Source organism: Castanea sativa, chromosome 9, assembly GCF_040712315.1.
Source record: "Castanea sativa cultivar Marrone di Chiusa Pesio chromosome 9, ASM4071231v1".
Classification (NCBI taxonomy): Eukaryota; Viridiplantae; Streptophyta; class Magnoliopsida; order Fagales; family Fagaceae; genus Castanea; species Castanea sativa.
In genome coordinates, this window is record NC_134021.1 from 37,723,498 (window position 1) to 37,748,253 (window position 24,756).

The following is a 24,756-nucleotide window of genomic DNA, read 5'->3' on the forward strand; positions in this document are numbered from 1 at the left end:
AATAATAATGTAGGTCCGCTCAATCCAACTGTGTGGCATCACAAGGAGAGTCACGACATGCACCACCACTAATGTCATCTGCTTTTACTTTAGTCCTGTTGCAGACCAATCAAACCCACCTCTTGCTTTTCTCTTTTGACTAGTATTCACCAAAACTGCATTATTGATAGGGCAATGAATGAAATGACACCATCACTATTGTTATGCGCTGAGCTTTTTCCTTTTTCTTTTACGTATATCTTTTTTCTTTTTTTTTTTGGTTTTCTTTTCCAAAAGGTTGACTGATTATAATGAAATGGTTTCTTTCCACATGCTGCTGTTGGATAAGGAACCACATCAATGGCGAAAAGAAGAATAACATCCCTTCCTTTCCCACACTCATTTAATAACATTACTTGCTTCTTGTCTTTTCTATCTTCCTTGTGATTCTTCTTTGATTATACTTGCTGTGGCGCTTCTCCTCTGTTTGCTAACCTCTCTCTGCTACTTCATCCTACTGCTGAATTTCTAAATAATACACTTCTTTTCTTTTTATACAAGGCAAAGGTATGTCCTAAAAAACTTTTCCTTTTTAAAAAAAAAAAATATATTTCTTGAACATCTTTTGACCTCAAGTTGAAGTTGCTGCTATATTTTTCGATCATGATGTTTCTGTCTGTTTGTTTTTTGTTGTTACAGTAAAAAATACAGGGTGAGTACAGAAGTGTAATGTAACAAAGTAGTGGGTATTAAAAAAAAATGCAAATGTGAGAGAGGAAACAAAACGCAGGAAGGAATGCAGGCCTAATCAGTAATCACTCGGGGACCGAATGAGACACAGAAAGGAAGATGCCACCATATATTTGCATATCCCGCAGCTTAACAGAGGATCCTTTTGTACGTTTTCTTGATACGGCTGGTAATGCTTCTTTAATTTGCACATTAATTTCACAATCCTTTTACTTTTCTATTTTTTCTTTTTTAGTTAAGTAGTTGTGGACTTGAAGTTCTAAATCTTAAACAAGAAGCTTTATTTACAAAAATACACGCATAAGAAGAAAATAGAAAAATACAACAATAAAATTAAAAAATAAAATAAAATAAAATAAAAGAAGAAGAAGACTAGAGAAGGGTGAGAATGTAAGTGCAAGCATAAGACAATTTGAAAATTCGATACCTTGTGGATGTTGAAGATTTGGCCAAAATGTGTTGTGAAGGCTCTAAAAAAACAATAAAATAAATAAAATAAAAACTTTCCTATTGATAAAATTAATATTGATGGTGAAAAACCCAAATAGACGTAATTTATGGATTAACGGTTTAAACCCTAAATCGGATTCCTTCCAAATTTTAATTGATTGAACAATTAAGATTTAAGACCAATTCATTAATTATGCGATTTCATTAGCACTTGTTATCATATTCTTTTTTGAGATAAAGGATAGAAACTTTATTGATATATAAAAAGGTATATAAAGTGTATAAACCCCTGAGCACAGCTACCCAGCGAACAAAACGCAGCCAAATAAACTGCAAAACATACATCACTATAAAATGAGAAATGATATGTCTACAATATTTTTATAATATTTTCACAATAAATCATAGGTGATAGATTATTACTAGTTGTTATTGTTAAGACAAAAAAATAATCTCAATGGTAGATACATATTTGAACCAATAACAATTAATTATTTATAATTTGTTGTGAAAATGTTGTGGACATAACACTTATTCATTAGACTGAAAAAAAGAAAAAGAAAAAAAAGAGACAATGTATATATGTATGAAGCAATCACAATAATGGCACCAAAGGCAGTTAGGGAAGACAATGTAGGAAAGACGTGCCAGTTGCCAAATTTAATTTCAAGGAAGAAAGTTTATTGACAGTTATTAATGGGAGTTACAGGGAACGAGAAAAGTGGGGGGGGGGGAGTTTTTCTTTCCTACTCTTTTAAAAAAAATGATAAAAGAAAAAAAAAAGAAAAAAAAAAAGAGAGAAGAAGGAGAAGTTAACTGCCACGTCCCGTATGAAGAGGAAGAGAGTTACAACGTGCGAAGAAGACCAGGGTGCTCCAAGGTCGAGGAAGTCAGGACTCTAAAAGAATAAAGAGGGAAACCCCACGGGAACTCAAACTCCACATTACTCACGTGTGGGCTGCAAGCAACCCACGAGCTCGGGGGGCTAAATGTTGAGGTCTAAAATGTATATAGAAAGCATGGTAAAAGGCCAAAGGAGGTGGTACATTAGGCCAATCCATGAGAAATAAAAAAATTGGAAAGGAAGAGAAAGATTGGGGCTACAAAGGAAAGAGGGATGATGGACCTATGGCCCAAAAGGGAGCAAGGAGCCCATAGGAAAAACAGAAAGGGGAAAGAAAATAATTCAGCTTGCCAAGACCAGAGAAAGAAAAGGAGTTGGGGAAGGACACCGGGGGGATTGCCTGGGACCTTTGGATGTACAGCATGGCTAAAGGAGGATTAAGACAGTTCAGAAGGTCCTAAAAACAAGAAACAAATGAGCCTTCTTCTCAAAGCGACCATTAATACAACGCAAGGCCTGAAGATCTAGAAAGCAACGGCTTAAGGGTAGGAAGTCGATGTCTCGGGAACCCTAAATAAGAAACCCACGAAAGGAAATGGCTAGGGAAACCTTCGGTTTTCCTAGAAGAAAACTTCACTTACTGGGAAAATGACAAAAAGAAGGGGCAACTAAAAGGGGTTGAGCTTGAAAAGAGAAGACAGACAAAAAGGGGACTTGGAAGGTAAAAGTGTCTCAGAGTAGAAAGTCAGCAAGACACTTTCAAAGAAAAAAACATCAAAAAAAGGAAGTTATGGAAAATAAGGAATGGAGCAGTCGTCAGAAGAGCTGAGATGAACAAGGGGCTCTAGTACCTAAGGGCCAAAGGGGAAGAATCAATGGTACCTCGAAACCCTAATGTGACACTATAAAAGGGGGGAGCAGCCAACGTTAAGGGGCATTCAGCAATAAGAAAATCATATAGAATCATTGAGAGGAAACTCTGTAAAACTCAAGGAAAATAGGGGAATATCTCCCGGTATCCTAGAAACAGCCACTACAGTACATACTTGGATTCAAAAGAATTCAAACTTTGCAAGTTTTAGAGGCTTAAATAGTCATCTAAGTCTGTAATTTTTGAGCTCATTTGGACCTTGCATTATGTCTTAGTGATTGCATTTGTAATCCATAACTAAGAAAAATTAATGGATTAGTCCCTAATGACTTGAAGATCCCGAACAATTACTCTGCATTTTATTGTTACAATCTTGTCTTCCTTTGCTGTTTTCTTGTTGCTCAATACATATTCTCGCTTGTTAGTGTGTACGTATTGCAGGAGTCTTGCCCTACGCACCACTTGGTTTTGTAAATAGCCCATTTAGCTGCAGTGAGCCAAGCCCAGTCCTTTCAAACTACAACAAGAGGGCTCGGTGTCCTTGCTTAAACTTGGGTCTGGACACCGTAAAAAAAAAAAAAATTGACTCTCAAACCGACAAGGTTGTCATTAACACTCATTTTCGACAACAAAACTCTGTTGTAAGTACTTGATAATTACTGTCGTAAATTCAACTTCATAGGAGGAAGTTGGATGGCCAAATACCTTTTGCGACGAACTAAGGTTGTTGTTAATGCATAGTTTTGATGACTAAATGCTGTTGTAATTAATTACTTCATTTGTCATTGACAAAGCAACTTTATACAAGGAAGTCGGACGACCAAATAATTTCTACAACAAACTTAGGTCATTGTTAATACCTTTTTTTGACGAATAAAAGCTGTCATACTTGGTTTATCGTCGACAATGCAACTTCATACAAGGAAGTCAAATGACTAAATACTTTTTGCGACGAACTAAGGTTGTTGTCAATACTTTTTTTTTTTTTTTTTTTACGAATAAAAGTTGTCGTAATTACTTGGTTTGTCGTTGAAAATAACATCTGTGATGAACTATACTCGTCCTTAATGTAGTTTTCCCATCGTAAAGTACTTGGCTTGTCATCAACAATACATTATCAATGTAACCATTTACCTTTTTCAATGAACTTTGACCGTTATTGAAAACTATTTACCACGTCATTAATACATTATTTGCAACAAAATAACTCTGTTAATAATAAAAGAGAGATCATTTCTAATATTTTAATTGTGAGGAAACATAAATCTCTCAAAAGTTTCTCCATTCAAATAACAAGCAAAAATCCATAATTGTCCAAAACTAATAAGTGCATATTGCAATCAAAACAAAATTAAAGGTCAACAAAATAGCATCAAATGTTCATTAATACATGAAAGCTATAATATCTTTCACCAAACTTGAAAATATAAATATTGGAAGAAAAATCATCATCTGAGTGATTATCCTCCTTTTGAGAGTCATTCCTCCTCAGAGTCATCTTCTATGTTTTCGTCCACATTTTGATCTCCTCCTCTACAATTGGTTTACAATATTTTGATTAAACTAAATAAGGCTACAAAAATATTATTACTTTGCAAATTATATTTACAATATATAATAAAGATATAACTAAAACTTACTAATTTAACAACATCAACAACAATCCCCACGATGAATGACAATAGTATTATCAACATCAAAGAATACTGAATCCTTACTAACAAGAACATTGAAGTTCTTCTGTGAATGAGAACCTCAAAGAATACATTTGCCACCAATAATCACATTAATAGTAACATTAATAACATTTTTATAACAAACTCTACAAATCATGTACTTTGCATGGATAGGTAAAGAGATACTAATTTCAATCATATATTTTTAATCTAAATTTAGTGATCCAAATAATTGAAACCTATAATGAGAAGCTTTACAAATTATTTCAACAACCTCAGGAAGATAGCAGAAAATTTTAATATTGATTATACTAATATATATTTGTGTGTGTGTGTATGTGTGTGTGTGTATATATATATATATATTATTTCAACAACTCCATTTGTAAACCATAGATTTGTAATTGATCTAATGGTTAAAAAAATAGTATTAAATATTAATTGACTTACACCTCATTCACTTAATTAATAGCAATTTTGCTTCTCTCTCCTTATTTATTATTTAAAACCTTTTACATATATTCCTTTTTTTGCCAATGACTTTACAAATATATTTACAATACGTTTTTTTTTTTGAGTTTGTACTACTTTTTTTTTCTTGCCAGTCATACTCCTATAGTCTTATCAATTGTGAATATATATCCTGTCTCCATAAAAATAAATAAATGGCTAAGTGTTGTTTAATGAGGTTTTAAATAAATGGAGGAAACAAAGAAGAAGAAGTAATTACAACAAATGAAGAATGAAGTACATAGTTCCTTTTGATTAAAAGTAGTTTGCTTAAAATCTACAACTCTGTGGGAAAAGGCACTACTACAACACTTATGTACTTAGATTACCAATGAAGAGTTGCATCAAACTATATCACTATGTTACTTGGGATCCTCGTCCTTTGTCTAAGTCCTTATGAACATGATTACTGATAATTTTTGGTCTCGTGTCAAAAAGTTGAACAAGTTTTAAAGAGTTCAAAAACCATTATTACAAAGAACAAATTTAAAGGAAGAATAAGATTGTAATTATGAGGTAATAGAACAATATATCACTGAACTGGAAGTGTTAGTTAGCTAGGATTGGCCTTGAATGAAGAGAGATAATTCAGCATTGAACTACTTTATTGCCTAAAATGAGCAAAAACATGAAAGCTTTCTCTACTGTATTAAGTGTCTTAAGATATTGAATTTTATGGTCTTCAATCAAGATTTCCCAAATAAGATATTCCTATTTGCTTTGCATCCTGTGGAGGTTGAGGAAACCTCAAAATATGATTATCAATGGCACGGTACCACAGAATAATCAAGTCCCACATTTTTTTGGATTTGTTCTTGTTTAATTTTGTGTTGATGTGGATCCAATGCTAATTTTTTGGGGTTTTAAATTTTCTGGGTTTGTCTTCTTGTTCAAATGTTTAATGTGTTCGTGTTTAATATAATGTGCATTTGATTTTTCTGTGTTTGATTTCTGGGTTTGTATGATTTTTTTGGGTTTGTGCTCGTGTGTTCTTGATGGGTTTGTGTATGATTTTCTAGATTTGACTTCTCTATTTTTTCTCATTCTCAATGTTTTGAGTTTGTGTTTGGTTCTGGGCTTGTGTTCTTATGTTCTTGCATTGATGTTTAATGTGTTCTTGTTCAGGATGAATTATATCTAAATTGATGAATTTATTGTTTTTAATTCTATTTTTTTAAAAATTTAGTTAAAATTGATAAATTATTTAAAAAAGAAAATTAGATGCTGACATGGCATTTATATATTTTTTTTATTCGCTCCGTCAGCCACGTTAGCCTTTTTTGCTAATTGGCTGACGAAAAGGACTAAAATGAGACGCGCTAATTGGTTTAGGGACTAAAAGTAGTAAAAATAAAATGTAGGAACTAAAATGAAAAAACGCCAAAATATAGGAACTAAAAGTGCATTTATGCCTTTATTATTTGACATTTATGACTTTATTTCTAAATGAAGTCACCCTTCATTAATGAGAGTATTTTTAAACCACATAAAAGTTCAGTTGAAAGGGAGGAATCCTCTTATATATAGTATAGATGTACAAAAAAAATCTATATAAGAATAAGAACAGTGAGATTGTAATTGCAAGTTTCAAATAATTTAAATATGGTGAAAATACCGTTTTGGTCATGATATTTTGAGATCACTATCAATTTAATCCATGTTATTTTCAACTTACAGTTAATTTCGGTTAGTGTGTTAATAATAGGGACCAAATTACTGCAAATTAAAAATAATAAGGACCAAATTAATTGCTACAAAAATGTAGGGATCAAATTGACAATAACCCCCAAAATGTAGGGACCAATAAATTATTTTGTCTTTAAATACTCAATCTCTTGTGGCCGTACGGATTGCAATGGATAACTCAACCCAAAATTGCGACACAATTTTTTCGAGATTAATGTTTAGTATAAATGAATTCATATCAAATTATGGTCAACCCAGTTTAATGCAGGTAACAAATAGGTCAAATTTTTCTTAATCTCTTTTACTCATAATCAACCAAAAATTATCTGGCTCATTATATATTTCAAGATGAGTTAACCCAATTTAACAAATCAATTTAACCCATATAATAATGCATCTCATTTTTATCCAACATAAGTTTGAATTTTTAATGGTTATACAATTAATTCTTCATTTGAAACCCTAGAATTACTAATCTTATTTTAATTTTTTTAAACACCAAAATAAAGCTAAAGCTATCATGTTCATTGTATTATTCTTAGATTTTTTATTTCTATATCTCGATTGAGTTTGGTTTGATTGAAATCAAAACTTTTAGATTGTATTCTCTTTGTATTTTAATTGATGTTATCGTGGAATAAATTTTTTTGGAATTTATTTGTTTATAATTGTTAATACTATCTATCCACATGGATCATAGATCATCCACATGGATATCTATCCATGGACTATCTGATAAGTGGATTTAAATTTGAGTTTAAATTTAAATTGATTTGGATATGAGTTGTCAAGATCAGTAGTGGAGTGATATACGATGGGTTAAGTGATTATAAGACCACTTATCTTGATAGTGGATTTATTCTTATTTGTATTTAAATAATCCTACAAAAATTAAGGAAAAAGAAAAGGGACCAACTAAGAAATTGTGAGAAGAAAAATGAACGTATAATTCCTAAGTGTTCTCTCAAGCATGCCATTTCTTTCTAGGAACACCATCAAGAGTACTTTGGAGCTTGGAGCGTGGGAATCTCGGAAGAGACTCGGAAGAGACTTTGGTAGCCTCTCCAATGACAAGAAAGTAATCCAAAAACAATAAAGGTCGTGTGGAGGAGAGTTTGTAAAGCAAGGAGGACAACAATTTGGGAATTGATTAATCAGTTCTAAAAAGGTATGTGAATATATGTCCCATTTAATATATTCAACATTGATATCAAAGCTATGCATGCTTGTTTTCCCTTTTGGATTAAAAATTCCATGACCTTTGTTTCATTTTAAAAAATCCAATATGCATGAATATTTAGAGGCATGCTATGGCATGAAAATGAATGATTCAATCATATGAAAATGTTTCTAATGATGATGATAGCATGCTTGTAAAATATGGTAGCGAGTTATGGCATGTGGAGAGAGAAATCCAAAACCTAGTTTTGAAAGTTGGTAAAAAACCCCCAAATTGCAAGCCAATTTTGAATCGCTAAAACTCATTTTCCGTTAAAGTTTGTATACAAGGATTGATAATATATTTCATAAGCTTCAAAACAATAGTTTACAAGTTAATTTGGACTTCAAATGAGTAAGTTATGGTCTTTTAAAAATTAGGGTCAAATTAAATGATATTAGGAAAAATTATGGTCGAAGGTTGAAGATGATGAACAGTGTTCATCAAATCCCACTCTTGAAAGTGGAGTGTGGGATCTACTCTAGTGGCTTGGTGCCAAGGAAAGTAAATGGATTGAGCCATGGCGGAGAAATGACCACTTTTATGGTGGTCTAGCTAGTAAGAATGACTTATAATAGTGTTTTTGTACTAATTCACTTATCAGTATGACAAATGCCAGTTGTACTAGTTGGTTTGGTGCAATATTGACTCCCTTTCATCTAATACTCCCTCTATATTAATAAATGGGTCAAATTTGTCATGTCTATGTCAATCCAAGACAACATATTTATTAAGTATGTTATTTGGGTTGGGTTGTTTTGTGTCAACTAGCTTAATAAATGGGTCATGTTAGTGTTAAGTGGTTTTGAGACATGATTATTAAAATAAATCATGTTTGGGTTGACCCATATAGTTGAATATCCCTCACTAGACATGACATGAACACAACCCAAATAATACGAATTTCCATCAAAATTGCACATAATTTTCTATGAAGGCTTTAGTGTTACACCTAATACTCCTATTCACATATTAATATTTTACTTCTCTTTTTTGAATGAGATTTACATAAAAATATATATTAGTTGAAGGGGAATTTACAACGAAATTCCCAGATCTATGAGATGTAAAAAATAGAGAAAAATATACATCAAAGAAAACAATCACACAAGACAATATTTACATGGTTCGGCAATTTGCCTACGTCCACGGAGTTGCAGAGATTTCACTATTCTCGTAGAAAAAATACAAGATTCGGTAATACAGGTTTCTCTTTCTAAAACAATCTCAAACTCTAATCTTCAAAATAATAGTTTTTCTATTCTGCGCATAGGGCCTATTGGCCCAAGCCTCCACTCCATGGACTAAGTCTCAAAAAATCTCCCATTAAAAACCGTATAATATTATTTCGAGTCAGGTCATAATCTGGTTCAAACACAACTAGATTCCACAAAACTCAACATTAGTATGATATAAATGAACAAAAAAAAAGATAAAGAAAATCATAAAAAGGAAGAAAATAAAAATAAAAATTTATTTTATGATGGATAGGGGGGATTTAATTATTACACTCCCCTTCTTACTTCCACACATCTACCTTCCTTTTTAAGTCGTGTGTCCAATTTAGGTATCTTTCATAATAATAATAATGATAATAAGACTAAAATCCATACTACACTGTATAAGTTTAGGTCAATTTTCATTTTCTATCTTTAATTTATTTTATCAATTATCTTTAAAATTACAACCGCGTATCTTTGGTGCGGTGATCACTTCACAAGTATAAGTGTTTGTGGGGTGTAGGAAGCAAGGGTCAGGGTTCAAGTATTCAGAAGTGAGCTTCACACACATATACACTTAGATTAGGTAAGAGTAGAATTTATATTTTGTATCAAAAAATTATCTTTAAAGTTTACATTCATTGTAATTTGGTCCTTCTGTTTAAGAGCCTATATTTAACCATTAAAATGTATATCTTTAATATACATAACCATAATTACCAGTATTGTACTATACAACGTGCGTATCGTATGAATCATATTGTATCAGAAAATCGAATATATCGTACGATACATAAAAAAATGCTTTAAAATTAGTTTTTTTTGTTAATATTTATACTTTTATTTGAATCTAACAAGTTGTTAAACTTGTTTTTAACACAAAATTATTAGGTTACTTAATTTAGCCTAATAAAATAACATGTCCATAAGTTTTTATTTTTATTTTTTATTTTATCTTTCTCCTACAAAATTTGAACTATACACTGACACTTCACTTTTATATTTACAAATTACTTTTTATACACTTTGAATAAGGTATTATTTGATAATATAATTATTTTTTATTTTTGTCATTATTGTTGTAAGTCTAAGAAAGTTGATTGCCAAGAAGAATTTTTTTTTAATTATTAAAATAAAAGAACAAGAAGAAATAGTAAATGTTGAAAATGTTGAAGAAAATTTTATGAAGAAATAAGTTTGCAAAATGATGAAATTGATGATACTATTGACTTAGATGGAGTTAATTAAGAAATATGATGAAAATAAATTATTATTTTGGGTCATTTAATCAATTTGAATGTGTATGCTATAAACACATGCTAGTTTGATTTATTTAATTAGCTTGTTAAATATTATTACATAAGTGATGAATAAATATTAGTCATTAGTTGAATATATTAAAAAATTATAATAAATATACACTTTATATATGAATATTTATAATTTTTTATAAATTTTACCAAGTATTTATGCATCCTATGATATAGAATACAATACGATACAGAAAAATAAAAAATCGATTTACAATACGATTCACATTTTAACAAATATATATAAAACTACAAAAATTTATTTTAAGTTAAAAAAAAAAATCATCAACTAATGAGCACACATTGTCAAGATCACCGTGAACCACCAAGGCCAATATAGCAACTACACAAAAACACTCAAAATCAACTACCCAACTCCTATTCAACCACTAGGAACAAAATTAGCAACGTAGGGTAGGGAACGTTCAATTTGCATTACTTTAAGGAACCAGAATTTGGAAAAATGACTAAGATTTCATATGTGAACAAAAAAATCTTGCAAAAATTAAGGAGAAGAACCTGCACCTAACTGTTGTTGCAAAAAATACCTTTTTTTTGGCCTGAAATTTTAAATATTCTACCGTTGGATTAAACTTCTTCGTTCTTCTTAACATTTACCAAATTCATATTTATCATATAAGATTTACCATTTAATTCATAAACTCATGTTTTGTGTATAGTTTTTAAATACAAAAAACTTGAAATTTAAACATTCTCTAATGAAATAGTTACCAAATTTTTTATCATCTGAAATCTTGTAAGCATGGAAGGTAAAAAGAGTAAATGTAATTTAATAATAAATTTGTCAAAATATACACCTTAAAAATTTACTAAGTAGTGTAACATTATCAAAAGTTACACCAAATTTAATTTTAACCCTACCATCTATAAATGGTATACATGGTCGAGAGTATGTTTTTTTTTTTTTGGGCCATATTTTTTAGCAAAAGCCATACCAATAAATTTAAGAGAAATGATATGTTCACAACATTTTTACAACATTTTTACAACAAATCTTAAGTGGCAGGTTGTTACTGGTTGTTATTGTTGGGGCAAAAAAGTAATCTTAGTGTTAAGTTCAAATTTGAACCAATAATAACTAACCACCTATGATTTGTTGTGAAAATGTTGTAAAAATGTTGTGGACGTAGCACCTCTCTGAGAAATTAAAGGCACTTTAATTATAATGAATGCATATCATATTTGTAATCCTTGAGTATTTATTGCAACAAATATTTAAGTAATCCAACAAGTATAAATGCTTGTAAGATGTTGAGGGTAAGGGCCAATGTTTAAGTCTTTAGGAGAGAGTTTCACACATATATACACTTAGGTTAGATTAGAGTAGAATTTCTATCTTATATAAAATAAAATAAAAAATAAAAACATGTGCTAACCATAAAAAATAAAATCTAATCTCTCTCTAATTATAAAAAGTAATCTAATCAATGTACTTGTACCTAACAAAAAAAAATCTAATAAAAGTTCTTGAACTAGAAACGGGACTACCAAACTAGTTTAAAAAGTAATCTAATCAAATTAGTTTAATAAGTACTCCTTGTGGTAACTGGTAATTAAGTCATAAGTGTGACAACTGGATACTCGTGGGTGTTGAAGAATAAGTCAAAATCGATCAGTTTGTGAAGCAACTTTTCTAATTGAATTATTTTTTTCCTCTTTTTGAGAAACATTCTAATAGAAATTATAAATGCACATTGGATTAAAGGACATCATTCTCAAAAGTGGGGTAATAACTAATAACTGCTGCGCTAAAACTTTCTAATACGTTATAGGTTCACTTCAGTTAGATCATCACCATGCGCTTGGCTTTTCTTTTTTTCTTTTTTTTTTGGTTTCTTAGGTTTTTTGAAAGGACACTACTAATTTCATTTTAACTTTTAAGTATATTAGCTTATAATCCATGCATATGCATGTAATACATTTACAAATAAGCATATAAAATTTTACCAACTACTATTTGCATAATAATAATATTAAAAAAAGAATGTGACTTTTTCTTAGAAAAGTGTTACATTTATAACATTTTCACAATATTTTTACAACAAATCTCAGGTGATAGATTCTTACTAGTTTTAATATGATGTCATCACTTAAATTATTTTTTTGTCCACACATAACAACCAATAACAACTTACCACTTAGGATTTGTTATGAAAGTACTGTGAAAATGTCGTAGATATAACATTTTTTTAAGGTTTATTAATTTTTTTTTGAGATAATAAGGTTTATTAAATTGATTTTATGGTTTACTCACTTAATAACTCATTTAGAAAAAACAAAATTACAGAAATTAAATTGGACTCCTTAATTTTTGTAGTATAGTAATTAGTTGCACCAAAATTAAGAAAATTGGATGGGACACATGGCTTAAAATTAGGCTCCAATTTAAAATATAATTACTTTTTTTTTCTCAATTTTCACTTTATATATATATATATATATATGTATATATATATACTAGTCACTAACCTGTGCAATGCATGTGAATAGCTGTTAGATGAGTATCAAAAGGAAAAAAAAAAAAAAAACCATTATTTTTGAGTTGTAGAAAGTAAAAATGCATGAAATTATATATGTAAAAATATTAGATTTTTAAAAAATAGCACAAAGTTTTATTAGTTAGGCAAAAAAAAAAAAATGTTATTTTATTTATTAGTTCTTTGTGGGCATGAATAAGAGAAAGAAGGCAAATTCCCAAAAAGTGGGCTCGGCAGGATACCAACAAATCTCAGGTGGTAGATTCTTACTAGTTTTAATATGAATTCATCACTTAAATTACTTTTTTGTCCACACATAACAACCAATAACAACTTAACACTTAGGATTTGTTATGAAAGTATTGTGAAAATGTCAAAGATATAACATTTTTTTTAAGGTTTATTAATTTTTTTTGAGATAATAAGGTTTATTAAATTGATTTTATGGTTTACTTACTTAATAACTCATATAGAAAAAACAAAATTACAGAAATTAAATTGGACTCCTTAATTTTTGTAGTATAGTAATTAGTTGCACCAAAATTAAGAAAATTGGATGGGACACATGGCTTAAAATTAGGCTCCAATTTAAAATATAATTATATTTTTTTCTCAATTTTCATTATATATATATATATATATATATATATATATACACTAGTCGCTAACCTGTGTAATGTATGGGAATAGCTGTTGGATGAGTATCAGAAGGAAAAAAAAAACCATTATTTTTGAGTTGTAGTAAGTAAATATGCATGAAATTATATATATATAGCACAAAGTTTTATTAGTTAGGCATAAAAAAATAATGTTATTTTATTTATTAATTCTTTGTGGGCATGAATAAGAGAAAGAAGGCAAATTCCCAAAAAGTGGGCTCGGCAGGATACCAACTATAGGTTCCCCCCCCCCCCTACCAAATCACACCCTCTACACCTTGTCGACCGTGAGCCCTACTCCCTTACATGGCTTGGATGTAGAAGGGGCAAAGCCTAGACATTACCTTACTCACCTGCCTTGCTATTTTTGTCTTTTCTTTGATTTTGGTTTCTTACTCCCTCATGCATTGTCTGTTGTTGCTGCTTTTGTTTTCTTTCCTCATGTCTCTTTGCTAGGGATATGTTTGGCTTCTCTTGCTCGTATCTTTTTATACAAAAGGACATGGGCCTTTATGGGTCAAATACTCTTTATTCGATCAAAAGGGTCTTTGACCCAATTTGCCCCAATCTGCTGAAGTCTTTCTGCGGAAGAAATGTGTTGAGTTTTTCATCTTTAACTCTTTTTCTATCCGTAGAAGTACCCAAGGAAGTCTTGAATTTTATCCATTCTTCTATTCCTTTTTACCCAGAAAGGCTTGGAACTAGTGGAATTTGGTGGGTGTGACACTTTGGCTAATGTGTCCATGTGTCTTAATTTAATTGCCCATGGAGTGTGAGTGTAATTACCAAATTGCCTTCCCTTAATGTCATTATGTACATTGAGCTTAATTCTCTACTCCTTAAGGCTCAAATTCATTGGGTCTTGGGATTTACTTCTTGACCCAAGATGTTTGCAATTTTGGGCATCAACACTCTTTAATAAAAAAAAAATCTGTGATATTCTTTTCTTTTACTGTTCTACGTACATGCTGTTCAGGTTTCTTTCAGAAAGATATGTATCGTGCATGCATCTATAATCTTTAATAATATCGTATATAAAGTTGATGACTTTACCCCCATCAGTTTATACACTGGAGGATTGTATAGAAAAACTAACAACTTTTGATTTTTTAAAGGATTGATGTATTTATTATTGTGGATAGAATTATACGTTAATAAAACTTACATAAACTAATAAACGTGGTTTAGAATATCCAAAATCTTATACCCATACACACGTTTTGAAATTCATACTTTTGAAAAAACTGACTTTAAAAAAATCTGAAGAAAAGTTGTTTTTTTCTTAATTTATTTTTGAATTTTATTACACTTTTTATACTATCTTTTTTTAATACGTAACAGTGGCGACTCCAGGAATTTTGTTCAAGGTGTTCCTATTCCACTTTGAAAAAATTTTGGGTCATTTCGATCTATTTCGGGTGTTTCAGGACATTTCGGTAAATACTGGCCTCAATTCAAAATTTGGCAAGCATGAAGTTTGTACTTAAAAAAAAATTCTTAAAACCAAAACAAATTTGCACTCTGCACACCGAAAAACTTCAAAAGAAAAAAAATAAAAAAAAGGAAAAAAAAAAGAAAAGAAATTAATGAACAAAGGTATCGGTACAATAAACTATAAGTTCATTTGAAATATTAATCAAATTATTAATTATTGTTGTTTAGTTGTTTCATAAATTTGTTTATCTTTTATAAACTATAATTTGTTGTATTGTTGCTTCATTAATTATTAAATTATAAAATTATTAATTTTTGTTTAGCTTAACATAATTTAATTTGTTTGTCTTTTATAATGTATTAGTTAATTAAATTATTAATTATTGGTGTTTAGTTGCTTCATTCATTTTTTTTACTAACTATTAGGAGTCTAGCACACACTCCACTGTGCGTAAACACACACCTTATGTGTGCACACACCCCTGCCTCTGCATGCCTTTTAGTTCAAAATTTGTTTAGCATAAAAATTTTGAGAGTGTTCCTAATATTGCTTGAGGGTGTTTTTTTTTTATTTTTTTTTAAGGGTAAACAAATAAAAAAAATTAAATTATTATATATAATAAAAAAAAAATTCAAGCCAGGGTGTTCCTAGGAACACCCTGGCTACTGAGTGGCGCACTGATACGTAATAATAAGGAGGAGAGGGAGGAGGAGTTTGAACCAAAGGTATATAGTACCATAAATAATGTCATTACCATTACATTGTTTTTTAAAAAAAATACTTAATTGGTAAAATTAGACATCATGGAAAAAATGGATTATACTTATGGTATTTGAGCTTCATCACACACGCCACAGCATGCTTAATGGTGTATTTTTTTTTTTTTTTTTAATGTCAAAAATTTGTGTTCATACAAATTTGAGGTTATACATTTGCCTAGTGAGATTTTTGTGTTTGCCAATTACAGCTTTGAGTAGAATGAGACTTAAACCCAAGAAATGAACGCTGAAATAGCATTGAAGTCATTTTTTGGGGCAATGTCTCATCCCACTCTTGTTTATTTCAGTAATTAGTAAACACATAAAGTTAATTGGAAAACTTGAAAAAAAAATCCTATGAGCACGAGTACGCTTTGATACCAATGAATCAAAAACAATATAAAAACTCTAGAAAAATAAAACAATTTATATTCACCCTCCTATCTATTTTGGTGATTGGCAAATGCTTAAACCTAATGAATTGGGATGAGTGAAAATTTAACATTAAAAAAAAAAAAAAAAGTAAAGCCTGCGTAGGGATGAAGCTAGTATTTTATAGGAATCATATGTAAGAAGGAACATAATTTGATAATTGTGTATTATGCAGGTGTGTGATGAGTCTCACATTAAGTATATTCTAGGTTAATCTCTATTGTAAAATTAATCTTTTTGGGTTTAACGTATTTTTCTGCTTAATATATAACAATTGACAATTCCAATGGTTCTACACCCAACTTTTTTGTTCACAAAATTCTAAATGCACGTAGCGCCAACTTACTTATCACATGTTTATTGGATTAAAGAACACCATTCTAAAAACATCGGTGGTAATTGCAGCACTAAAACTATCTAATCAGTAGGTCCACTTCAGTGCGACCATCACTTCTAACTTGGTTTTGAATAAATGAAAGTTATAACACTTAAAATTTTGTCTTTTTGGTTTTGAATAAATGAAAGTTAAAACTTCATGAGGAAGAAACCAAAACATGTGTCACTTGAATGTAAAAGCATGGTTATGGAATGCTCCACAAAACCTTTAGATGTACACCAAGAGTAGCTCCAAAAGTCTTTTGCACATGTATTAGAGTTTGCTTAAATACCTCTGGAATTTGTTTGCATGAAACCTAATCTTGATGGGCAGAATGAACTTCAGCACTTGGGCAACAGTCTTAACAACATTTATAGACCCTAAATCTTAGTTGATGGCAAGGCTACACATTCTTATGAACATATTCCATTGCAAACTTAGCCTTTCAACCAATTGTTGGCTTAGATGGAATTTTAGTTCCTGAAATGGATGATATATACGATCAATTTGTATAACCTTTACGTAATTGTGTCTTTGCTTTTTTCTTGCTTTGATTTGGCTTTTCCGAATCTTCTCTGAGCGATCAATGCTCTTAAAACATTTTTCATTGGTACATGTTTGTTCTCAATTCTGTTTTGGTGTTGTTATAAATTTTCTAATCTACATTATTGCTTCTACAACAACTATCCTAGATTGGCAATTTGATTGTAAATGATTTTTATAAACACATAAACAATTTGATTTTAACCGATAGTAAAAAAAAGTCCTCTAAGCACAAGTACACTCTGAAACTAACGGATCAAAAACAAAATAAAACTGTCGAAAAATGACACAATTAATATTCGGTATTCACATTCCTATCTATTTCGGTGATTGGCAAATGCTTAAACTTAAATTGGGATGAATGAAAATTTTTTACATTAAAAAAAAAAAAAAAATAGTAAAGCCTGCGTAGGGACGAGACTAGTATTTTATAAACCAAATACCCAAAGTGTTGCAAATCGCAGCTTTTGAACTAGACATTGATGATATCCACAACGGACCCACAGCTGGCTCAAGTTTTGTTTTAAAAAGTGATTAAAATATCATAGAAGGATGGCAAGGTGATCTGATGCCAAAGAGATTTTATAGAAAGAATACGCTACAAGGAACATAAGGGGGTTTTAGAAAATGGTTCCCATAGTGATGCCCCCAATTAATTGTGTATTATGTGGGTGTGTGATGAGTTTCATATTAAGCATATACTGGGTTGATCTCAATTTTAAACTAAACTTTTTTTTTTTTGGGTATAATGTATTTTTCTGCTTTATATAAAGCAATTGACAATTCCAATGGTTCTACACCCAACTTTTTGGTTCACAAAATTCTAAATGCACGTAGCACCAACTTTCTTATCACAAGTTTATTGGATCAAAGAACACCATTCTAAAAACTTCAGTGATAATTGCAGCGCTAAAACTATCTAATCAGTAGGTCCACTTCAGTGCGACCATCACTTCTGACTTGGTTTTGAATAAATGAAAGTTATAATACTTAAAATTTTGTCTTTTTGGTTTTGCATAAATGAAAGTTAAAACTTTAAATTTCTTCTTTTCTTACAGAGAATCCAAAAGAATATAGCAAAGAAATGGATGTTGTTTCAGTTATAGCAACCATTGGAGGATACTTTGTGGGCCCAATCAAAAAACATTGTGGCTATCTATTTCACTACAATAGCAACATCAAGGATCTCAAAGGAAAAATTCAGAAGTTGTGTGACAAAAGAGAAGGGGTGCAATTAGAAATTGGCGCAGCAAATAGGAACGGACAGGTAATAGCACCTGAGGTTGGGACGTGGATTGAAAAGGTACGAAACATCCTTGATGAAGATGTTGAAGCGAATAAGATCAGCTTGGATGGATGGTGTCCACGTTATTACTTGAGTAGGAATGCTAAGAAGAAGACTCTGGAAATTGATGGGCTTCTAAGTGAGGCAGCCCCATTTGCTCCTAGAGTGTCCTATCCTCCTCTGCTGGGAATAGGATCTTCATCCATAGAAGGTATTATGGATTTTGAGTCAAGAAAAAAAATGAGGAAAGAAGTTTGGGAGGCATTAAGAACTGACAAGGTCAATATGATTGCCATATGTGGTATGGGAGGGATCGGGAAAACAACAATGGCAAAAGAGGTAGCAAAAAGAGCAAAAGATGATAAGTTATTTGATGAAGTTGTGATGGTGGTGGTGTCCCAGAATCAAGACTTGAGAAATATTCAAGTTCACATTGCTGAGATGCTAGGTCTGCAACTCGTTGAAGAGAATCCACTTGTGAGAGCAGAACGATTAAATAATAGACTTTCAATGGATAGTAAGAGTGTTCTTGTAATATTGGATGATGTGTGGGATGCACTTGATTTAGAGGCTGTTGGAATTCCTAATGGAGGTCAACACAATATATGCAAAATCTTGTTGACATCACGAAGTGAAGAAGCCTGCACTCTGATGAAAACTCAGAAGATTTTTCCAATCAACGTCTTATCTGAAGAAGAAGCACGGAATCTTTTCAAGGAGATAGCCGGTAATTGTATCGATACTCCCGGTCTACATCCAATAGCAAAAGAGGTTGCAAAGGAATGTGGAGGTCTACCTATTGCTATTGTAACTGTTGGAAGAGCCCTAGAAAACAAAAGTGAATTTGAGTGGAGTGCTGCACTTCAACAGCTTAAAAATGCTATCCCAAAAAATATTTCTGGTCTTGATTCAAAGGTGTATTCCAGCATAGAGCTTAGTTATAGTTACTTAAAAAGTGATGAAGCCAAGTCATGCTTTTTGTTATGTTGTTTATTTCCGGAAGATTATGATATTCTCATTGAATTTTTAGTCAGGTATGGGGTGGGACAAAGGTTGTTTGCAAAGATTGACACTGTGGCAGAAGCAAGAAATAGAGTCCATGCAATATTTAAGAATCTCAAAAGATCATTTCTACTATTGGATAGTGAGGAAGGAGAAATATGTGTGAAAATGCATGATGTTGTACGGGATGTTGCAATATCAATTGCAGAAAATCAAGGTTTTCTAGTACGAATTAATGAAACAATGGAAGAATGGCCAGAAAAAGATTCATGCGAGTGTTCTACTGCAATTTCGCTTGTATCCAAAGAATTGAAAAGGCATCCCGATGGCTTGGAGTGTCCTAAACTTGAGCTATTGCAGCTACTATCTGTCAGTGACACTTTGCAGATGCTCCCACCCAATCTATTTAAAGGGATGAAAGGTTTAAAGGTTTTGTTTCTATTTGGTATGTCCTTTCCATCATTACCACAATCAATCAATGTCCTTCAAAACCTTCGGACCCTGCAATTTTTGAATTGTGAGATAACAGATGCGTCAGCAATTGGAGAACTTAGGAAACTAGAAATTCTTTGCTTTTTGGATTCTAAAATCAAGGAGCTGCCAGGAGAAATGAGAAATCTTAGTTATCTAAAGTTTTTAGAATTGACAGAATGCAATGATCTCGAGCGAATTCCACCTAATCTCCTATCGAGTTTATTTCACCTAGAAGAGTTGTGCATGTTTGGAGTTCACCGTGTGGATTGGGAACCTATGGAAGGCAACAAAGAGGAAGAGGGAGCAAACGCAAGCCTTACTGAACTCATGTCTTTGTCCTATCTGGTGGCTTTAAAAATCCAAATACCAAATATTAAGGTCTTGCCAAAAGACTTGGCCTTCAAAAATGAAACGATAAAGTTTCAAATATTTTCAGGTGATAATAAGGAAATTGATGAGCATAATTTCACGGGATATTATGATTATTTAATTAAAAATAGTTTGGGACTTGCAAGTTGTGACGTAAGTGATATTGCGGAGCGTCGGATGCTTCTTCAACTTTTAAAGAAATCTGAAATTTTAAAATTGAAAGAAATAAAAAATTTAAAAAACATTGTGTATGAGTTAGACAAAGAGGGTTTTCAATGCTTGAAGGTTCTAGAAGTTTGTGATAGTGATGATGTAGAATATGTAATGGATGCCACATCAAATCAGAATCCTCGTGTTGCCTTCCCTACCTTGGAGTCATTGGAACTGGTGGGTTTGCCTCATTTAAAAGAGATATATCATAGCCAATTCCTAGAGAGATCCTTTAGCCGTGTTTGTTTTGGCAACCTCAAATCTCTTCGACTAAGGACTCTACCAAGACTCATTGGCTTTTGTACAGGCGTGGGTCCCGTTGAGCTTGTCCAACCATCCTTGAATCGAGAGGTATGTATGATGCTCTCTCTCTCTGTAAAATATTACTATTATTTAATAAATTGTTGTATAGTTAACTTAAACCATTTAAAAGCTCATTGTTTTATGTTTATCAAATTGATTTATCAATTTTTTTAACATTTCGTTCTGGCCTGGATTTGATGCTAATAAAACTGAAAAAGTTGAACGCTAATGCTAATAATAATTTGATGGATTCATCAGGTTGGAAGGATCGGCACTGATGAAGTGACCAATCTTGAAAAGCACAAGATGACAGACATTCAACAACATACTGGCCCCTTTCTTGAATTAACACCCATTATCTATTATAAACTCTTCTCATCCAACACCATCTTGTGGGCACCGAATTTAGAAAATCTTGAATTGGGGGGAGCTGATTCACTAGAAGTGGTATTTGATCTTGAAGGACCGAAGGCCAACACAGATCACCAGAGAATTGCAGTACTTGCTCAGTTGAAAACTTTGAAGCTAAGAAATTTATCTGAGTTGAGATACGTGTGGAAGAATGTTCCACTAGGAATTCAAGGCTTTCAAAAACTAACATCCATTGAAGTAAGTTACTGTCATCGTCTAAGATATTTATTCCCAACTTCTATTGCAAAACTGCTTGTGCAACTTCAAAGCATTGTGATATATGACTGTGACGCAATCGAAAACATTGTTCAAAGAGATGGAGAAGAAGAGGCAACGGATAACATCCTATTCCCTAGAGTTAGTTCCTTGAGACTACGAAACCTGCCAAATATGATGAGTTTCTGTATCGAAGCTTATTCTTTTGAATGGTCATCCATTAAGGAGATTGATTTGGAAGATTGTCCCAAATTGAAAACAATTGGTTCAGAAATTCAGAGCAAAAGAAAGTCAAAGAAAATCAATGGGGAATTGGATTCAAGACCCAATGAGCATGAACTTAGGTCCCCTGGTTTTCTTCGGCGATGCCTTGAGTGTGTACCACGTCGCAAAAATTATGGTCTGATGGCTGTGTCAGACCAAGGCACCACCAATAAATCCCAAAGAAGCTACTCTGTGAACAAAGAGGTACGTACAAGTTCTAGATTCATGCACTTATCCCGGTGGACTAAGGTCACCGACTGTCATATAGATATCCAATCAATCAATTGTTGGCCATAACCTTAATGCATTCAACGCAGTTAGATAAAAAAAAAAAAGACATTGATTGCTTTTCTATTTAGTTATCCACTGATCTGTTTATACTTTATACCATCTTTTTCTCTTAAAAAAAAATACAAATGATAATTGAAAAGAAATTATTATTTTACTTGTTTATCAGTACTTGATTTTTTGTAGGATACTTTGAGTAAACCGACGGATCCAAAAGTTAGTGATAGCGACAACCCCTCAGAGATATGGTCTCTTTTTCCATCTCATATAATTGAGTGCCTAAAGAATCTAGAATCGATTGTATTGGTTGCTCTCCCTTCACCGGAAGTTTTATTTCAACTTGAGGAACTGAATGTTGAGGAAAGTCACATGGCACCAGTACTTGATCAGTTAAGGAAATTGTATCTAGATGATTTACCAAAACTGATGCACATATGGAAGAAGGGTCCGGAAAGGATATTGGGCTTTGGGAACTTGAGATCGTTAGATGTATGGAGCTGTGACAGTCTGACATATTTGTTCTCACCATCCATAGCAAAATTCCTTGTGATGTTAGAGAAAATTGAAGTTCATCACTGTGAGAAAATTGAAGAAATCCTTGCAAGAGCAGGAGAAGAAGAAAAAGAAAAGGACGTTTTGTTCGACAAAGTGAACTCAATCGTGCTTAATAATTTACCAAATCTGAAGTGTTTTTGTTCTGAAACTAATGCTTTAGTGTGGCCGTCGCTGGAGGATATAACGGTGAAGGAATGTCCTAGTTTAAGCACGTTTATTCCATCTAATCTAAACACACCTAAGCTAGAGGGAGTATACGATGCACTTTCATGGCAAGGAGAAAGAACGTGTCATTGGAAGGGAGACCTGAATGCCACCATAGAGTACATCTTCAAAGGAGAGGTATGGCACACTCTCACCACAAATATCTCACTATTGGGTGAATTTTAACAAAAGAGTATAAACCATCGCACCATATAATTTGCTAATACTTAAAGCTTTTATTAATTAGTAGAAAAATTAGACCCTAGTTTTATTAAAAAGAAAAAATAAAGAAAGAAAGAAAGGCAAAACACAATTTACATATACAAAAAATAAATGTCTTGAAGAACAATAACATTTTCACTTAGGATCAAATATAGTAGTAAAAATCATTTTTTCCAATAGCAAATAGTATGATTACTTAAATCACAAATATATTTTATTCTTACAGGAAAAGCAGGCGAATCATGAGACACAACAAGAGGAGCAAATTGAGACTACTGAGAAAAATATGTGATGCTGAGCAAGACATACAATAGGTGAGCGAGCACATTACATTTTCTTATATCAGTTTAGTATTTAGTCAGTATCCAAAAATGCATAAAAATTAAAAACAGATATATATATATATATATATATATATATATATATATATATATATATATATATATATATATATATATATATATATAAAAGGCACACCATTTGAAGCACTTGTTGAGAACTATTTTCGTGGTCAACAATCATCTACAGTTTGGTAGAATTAGAAATCCCACATTGTTTTGAAAGATCACTTTTCCTTTTCTTTTATTTAAGAAAGAAAGATGCTAATTAGAAGTAGAACTAGTTGTATTATGTAGGCTTAATGATAAAGTGATTCTATATATGATTCAATTGCAATGATTTTCAAAATCTAGGTATGTGGCTTTCTTTTGATCTACTAGAATATCATATACTAATACCGTGATTTCCTAACCAATGTTTTCATAAATCAATGCATTGGTGGTGTTGTGGTGCACATTAAAAAAGACTCAAATAAGAATCACAACGAACACTATATAAGTTGTCTGCAAGCAAGCTTCTGACCATCCATTCATTTAAAAATTATTCAATTGCCCTTATGTTTATACTTATTACCAACTAAATCTCTTAACCATTCTCAGCACACTTGGAAAAAAAAAAAAAGACACAATCACAATGCAACTTGACTTTAATTATCAAGTTATTGGACAATTGAAACCAATCTATTTACCATACTCAGTTGGCATTCAAAAAAAGTATTTAATGAACAATGAGTCCAATGCATCTTGTTCAATATAAAGACATATATATTGTTAATTATTAGACAATTACTTGTGCACTAACTTCTTGTGAGCTAATAGTTTTCATTCTCATGTTTTGGCTTCTCTGAGACCTTTATATCCCCTTTTTAGAGTATTTTAATGATACTGCTATAAAATATAAAAATTCATATTTGGTATAACATAATATTTTTAATTTTGCTCTAATTTTATACTTATATTATAAGAACAAAACATCACATTCTAGAAAAGTTAAAATCTTTAAAAGAGTATACTAATCAAAATCATTATAGTTTAAGCTTCCATTTTCCTCATCATACGTAGAAGTATAAAAGTGATGAAAATAGTCTCATTTAACTCACCATAAATCTAATTTCTCAATTACATTTATATAACAGGTTATATCAACTACATGATGTTCAACCTCAAGTTAATTAGTAAGAGAATATAACACAGGGATATATGAAGAAGGAAGCAGTTTCACAAAACTTATGAGAAGCACATCTAAAGCTATGCTCATTCCCAACAGGGCCTTATATTGTTTTCTTTTTGTGCCTTTTATTGTTTTCTTTTTGTTATATAACTAGCCGGATCTATCTTATGCTATTTGTATATGTATTCTGAGATCACCATTGTGTGATAATACTCGTTGTTTTTGTCT

General features: G+C 31.5%; 1 protein-coding gene across 1 annotated transcript; it reads left to right on the forward strand.

Annotated features, from left to right (window-relative positions):
- Positions 1 to 24,756, forward strand: LOC142610735 (disease resistance protein At4g27190-like). The gene is made up of 8 exons (XM_075782660.1): positions 1 to 546; positions 679 to 898; positions 7,754 to 7,934; positions 18,275 to 20,907; positions 21,118 to 21,954; positions 22,225 to 22,935; positions 23,246 to 23,333; positions 24,494 to 24,756. The coding sequence occupies exons 4-7, from the start codon at positions 18,301 to 18,303 to the stop codon at positions 23,309 to 23,311; spliced, it is 4,221 nt and encodes a 1,406-aa protein (XP_075638775.1). The 5' UTR covers positions 1 to 546; positions 679 to 898; positions 7,754 to 7,934; positions 18,275 to 18,300; the 3' UTR covers positions 23,312 to 23,333; positions 24,494 to 24,756.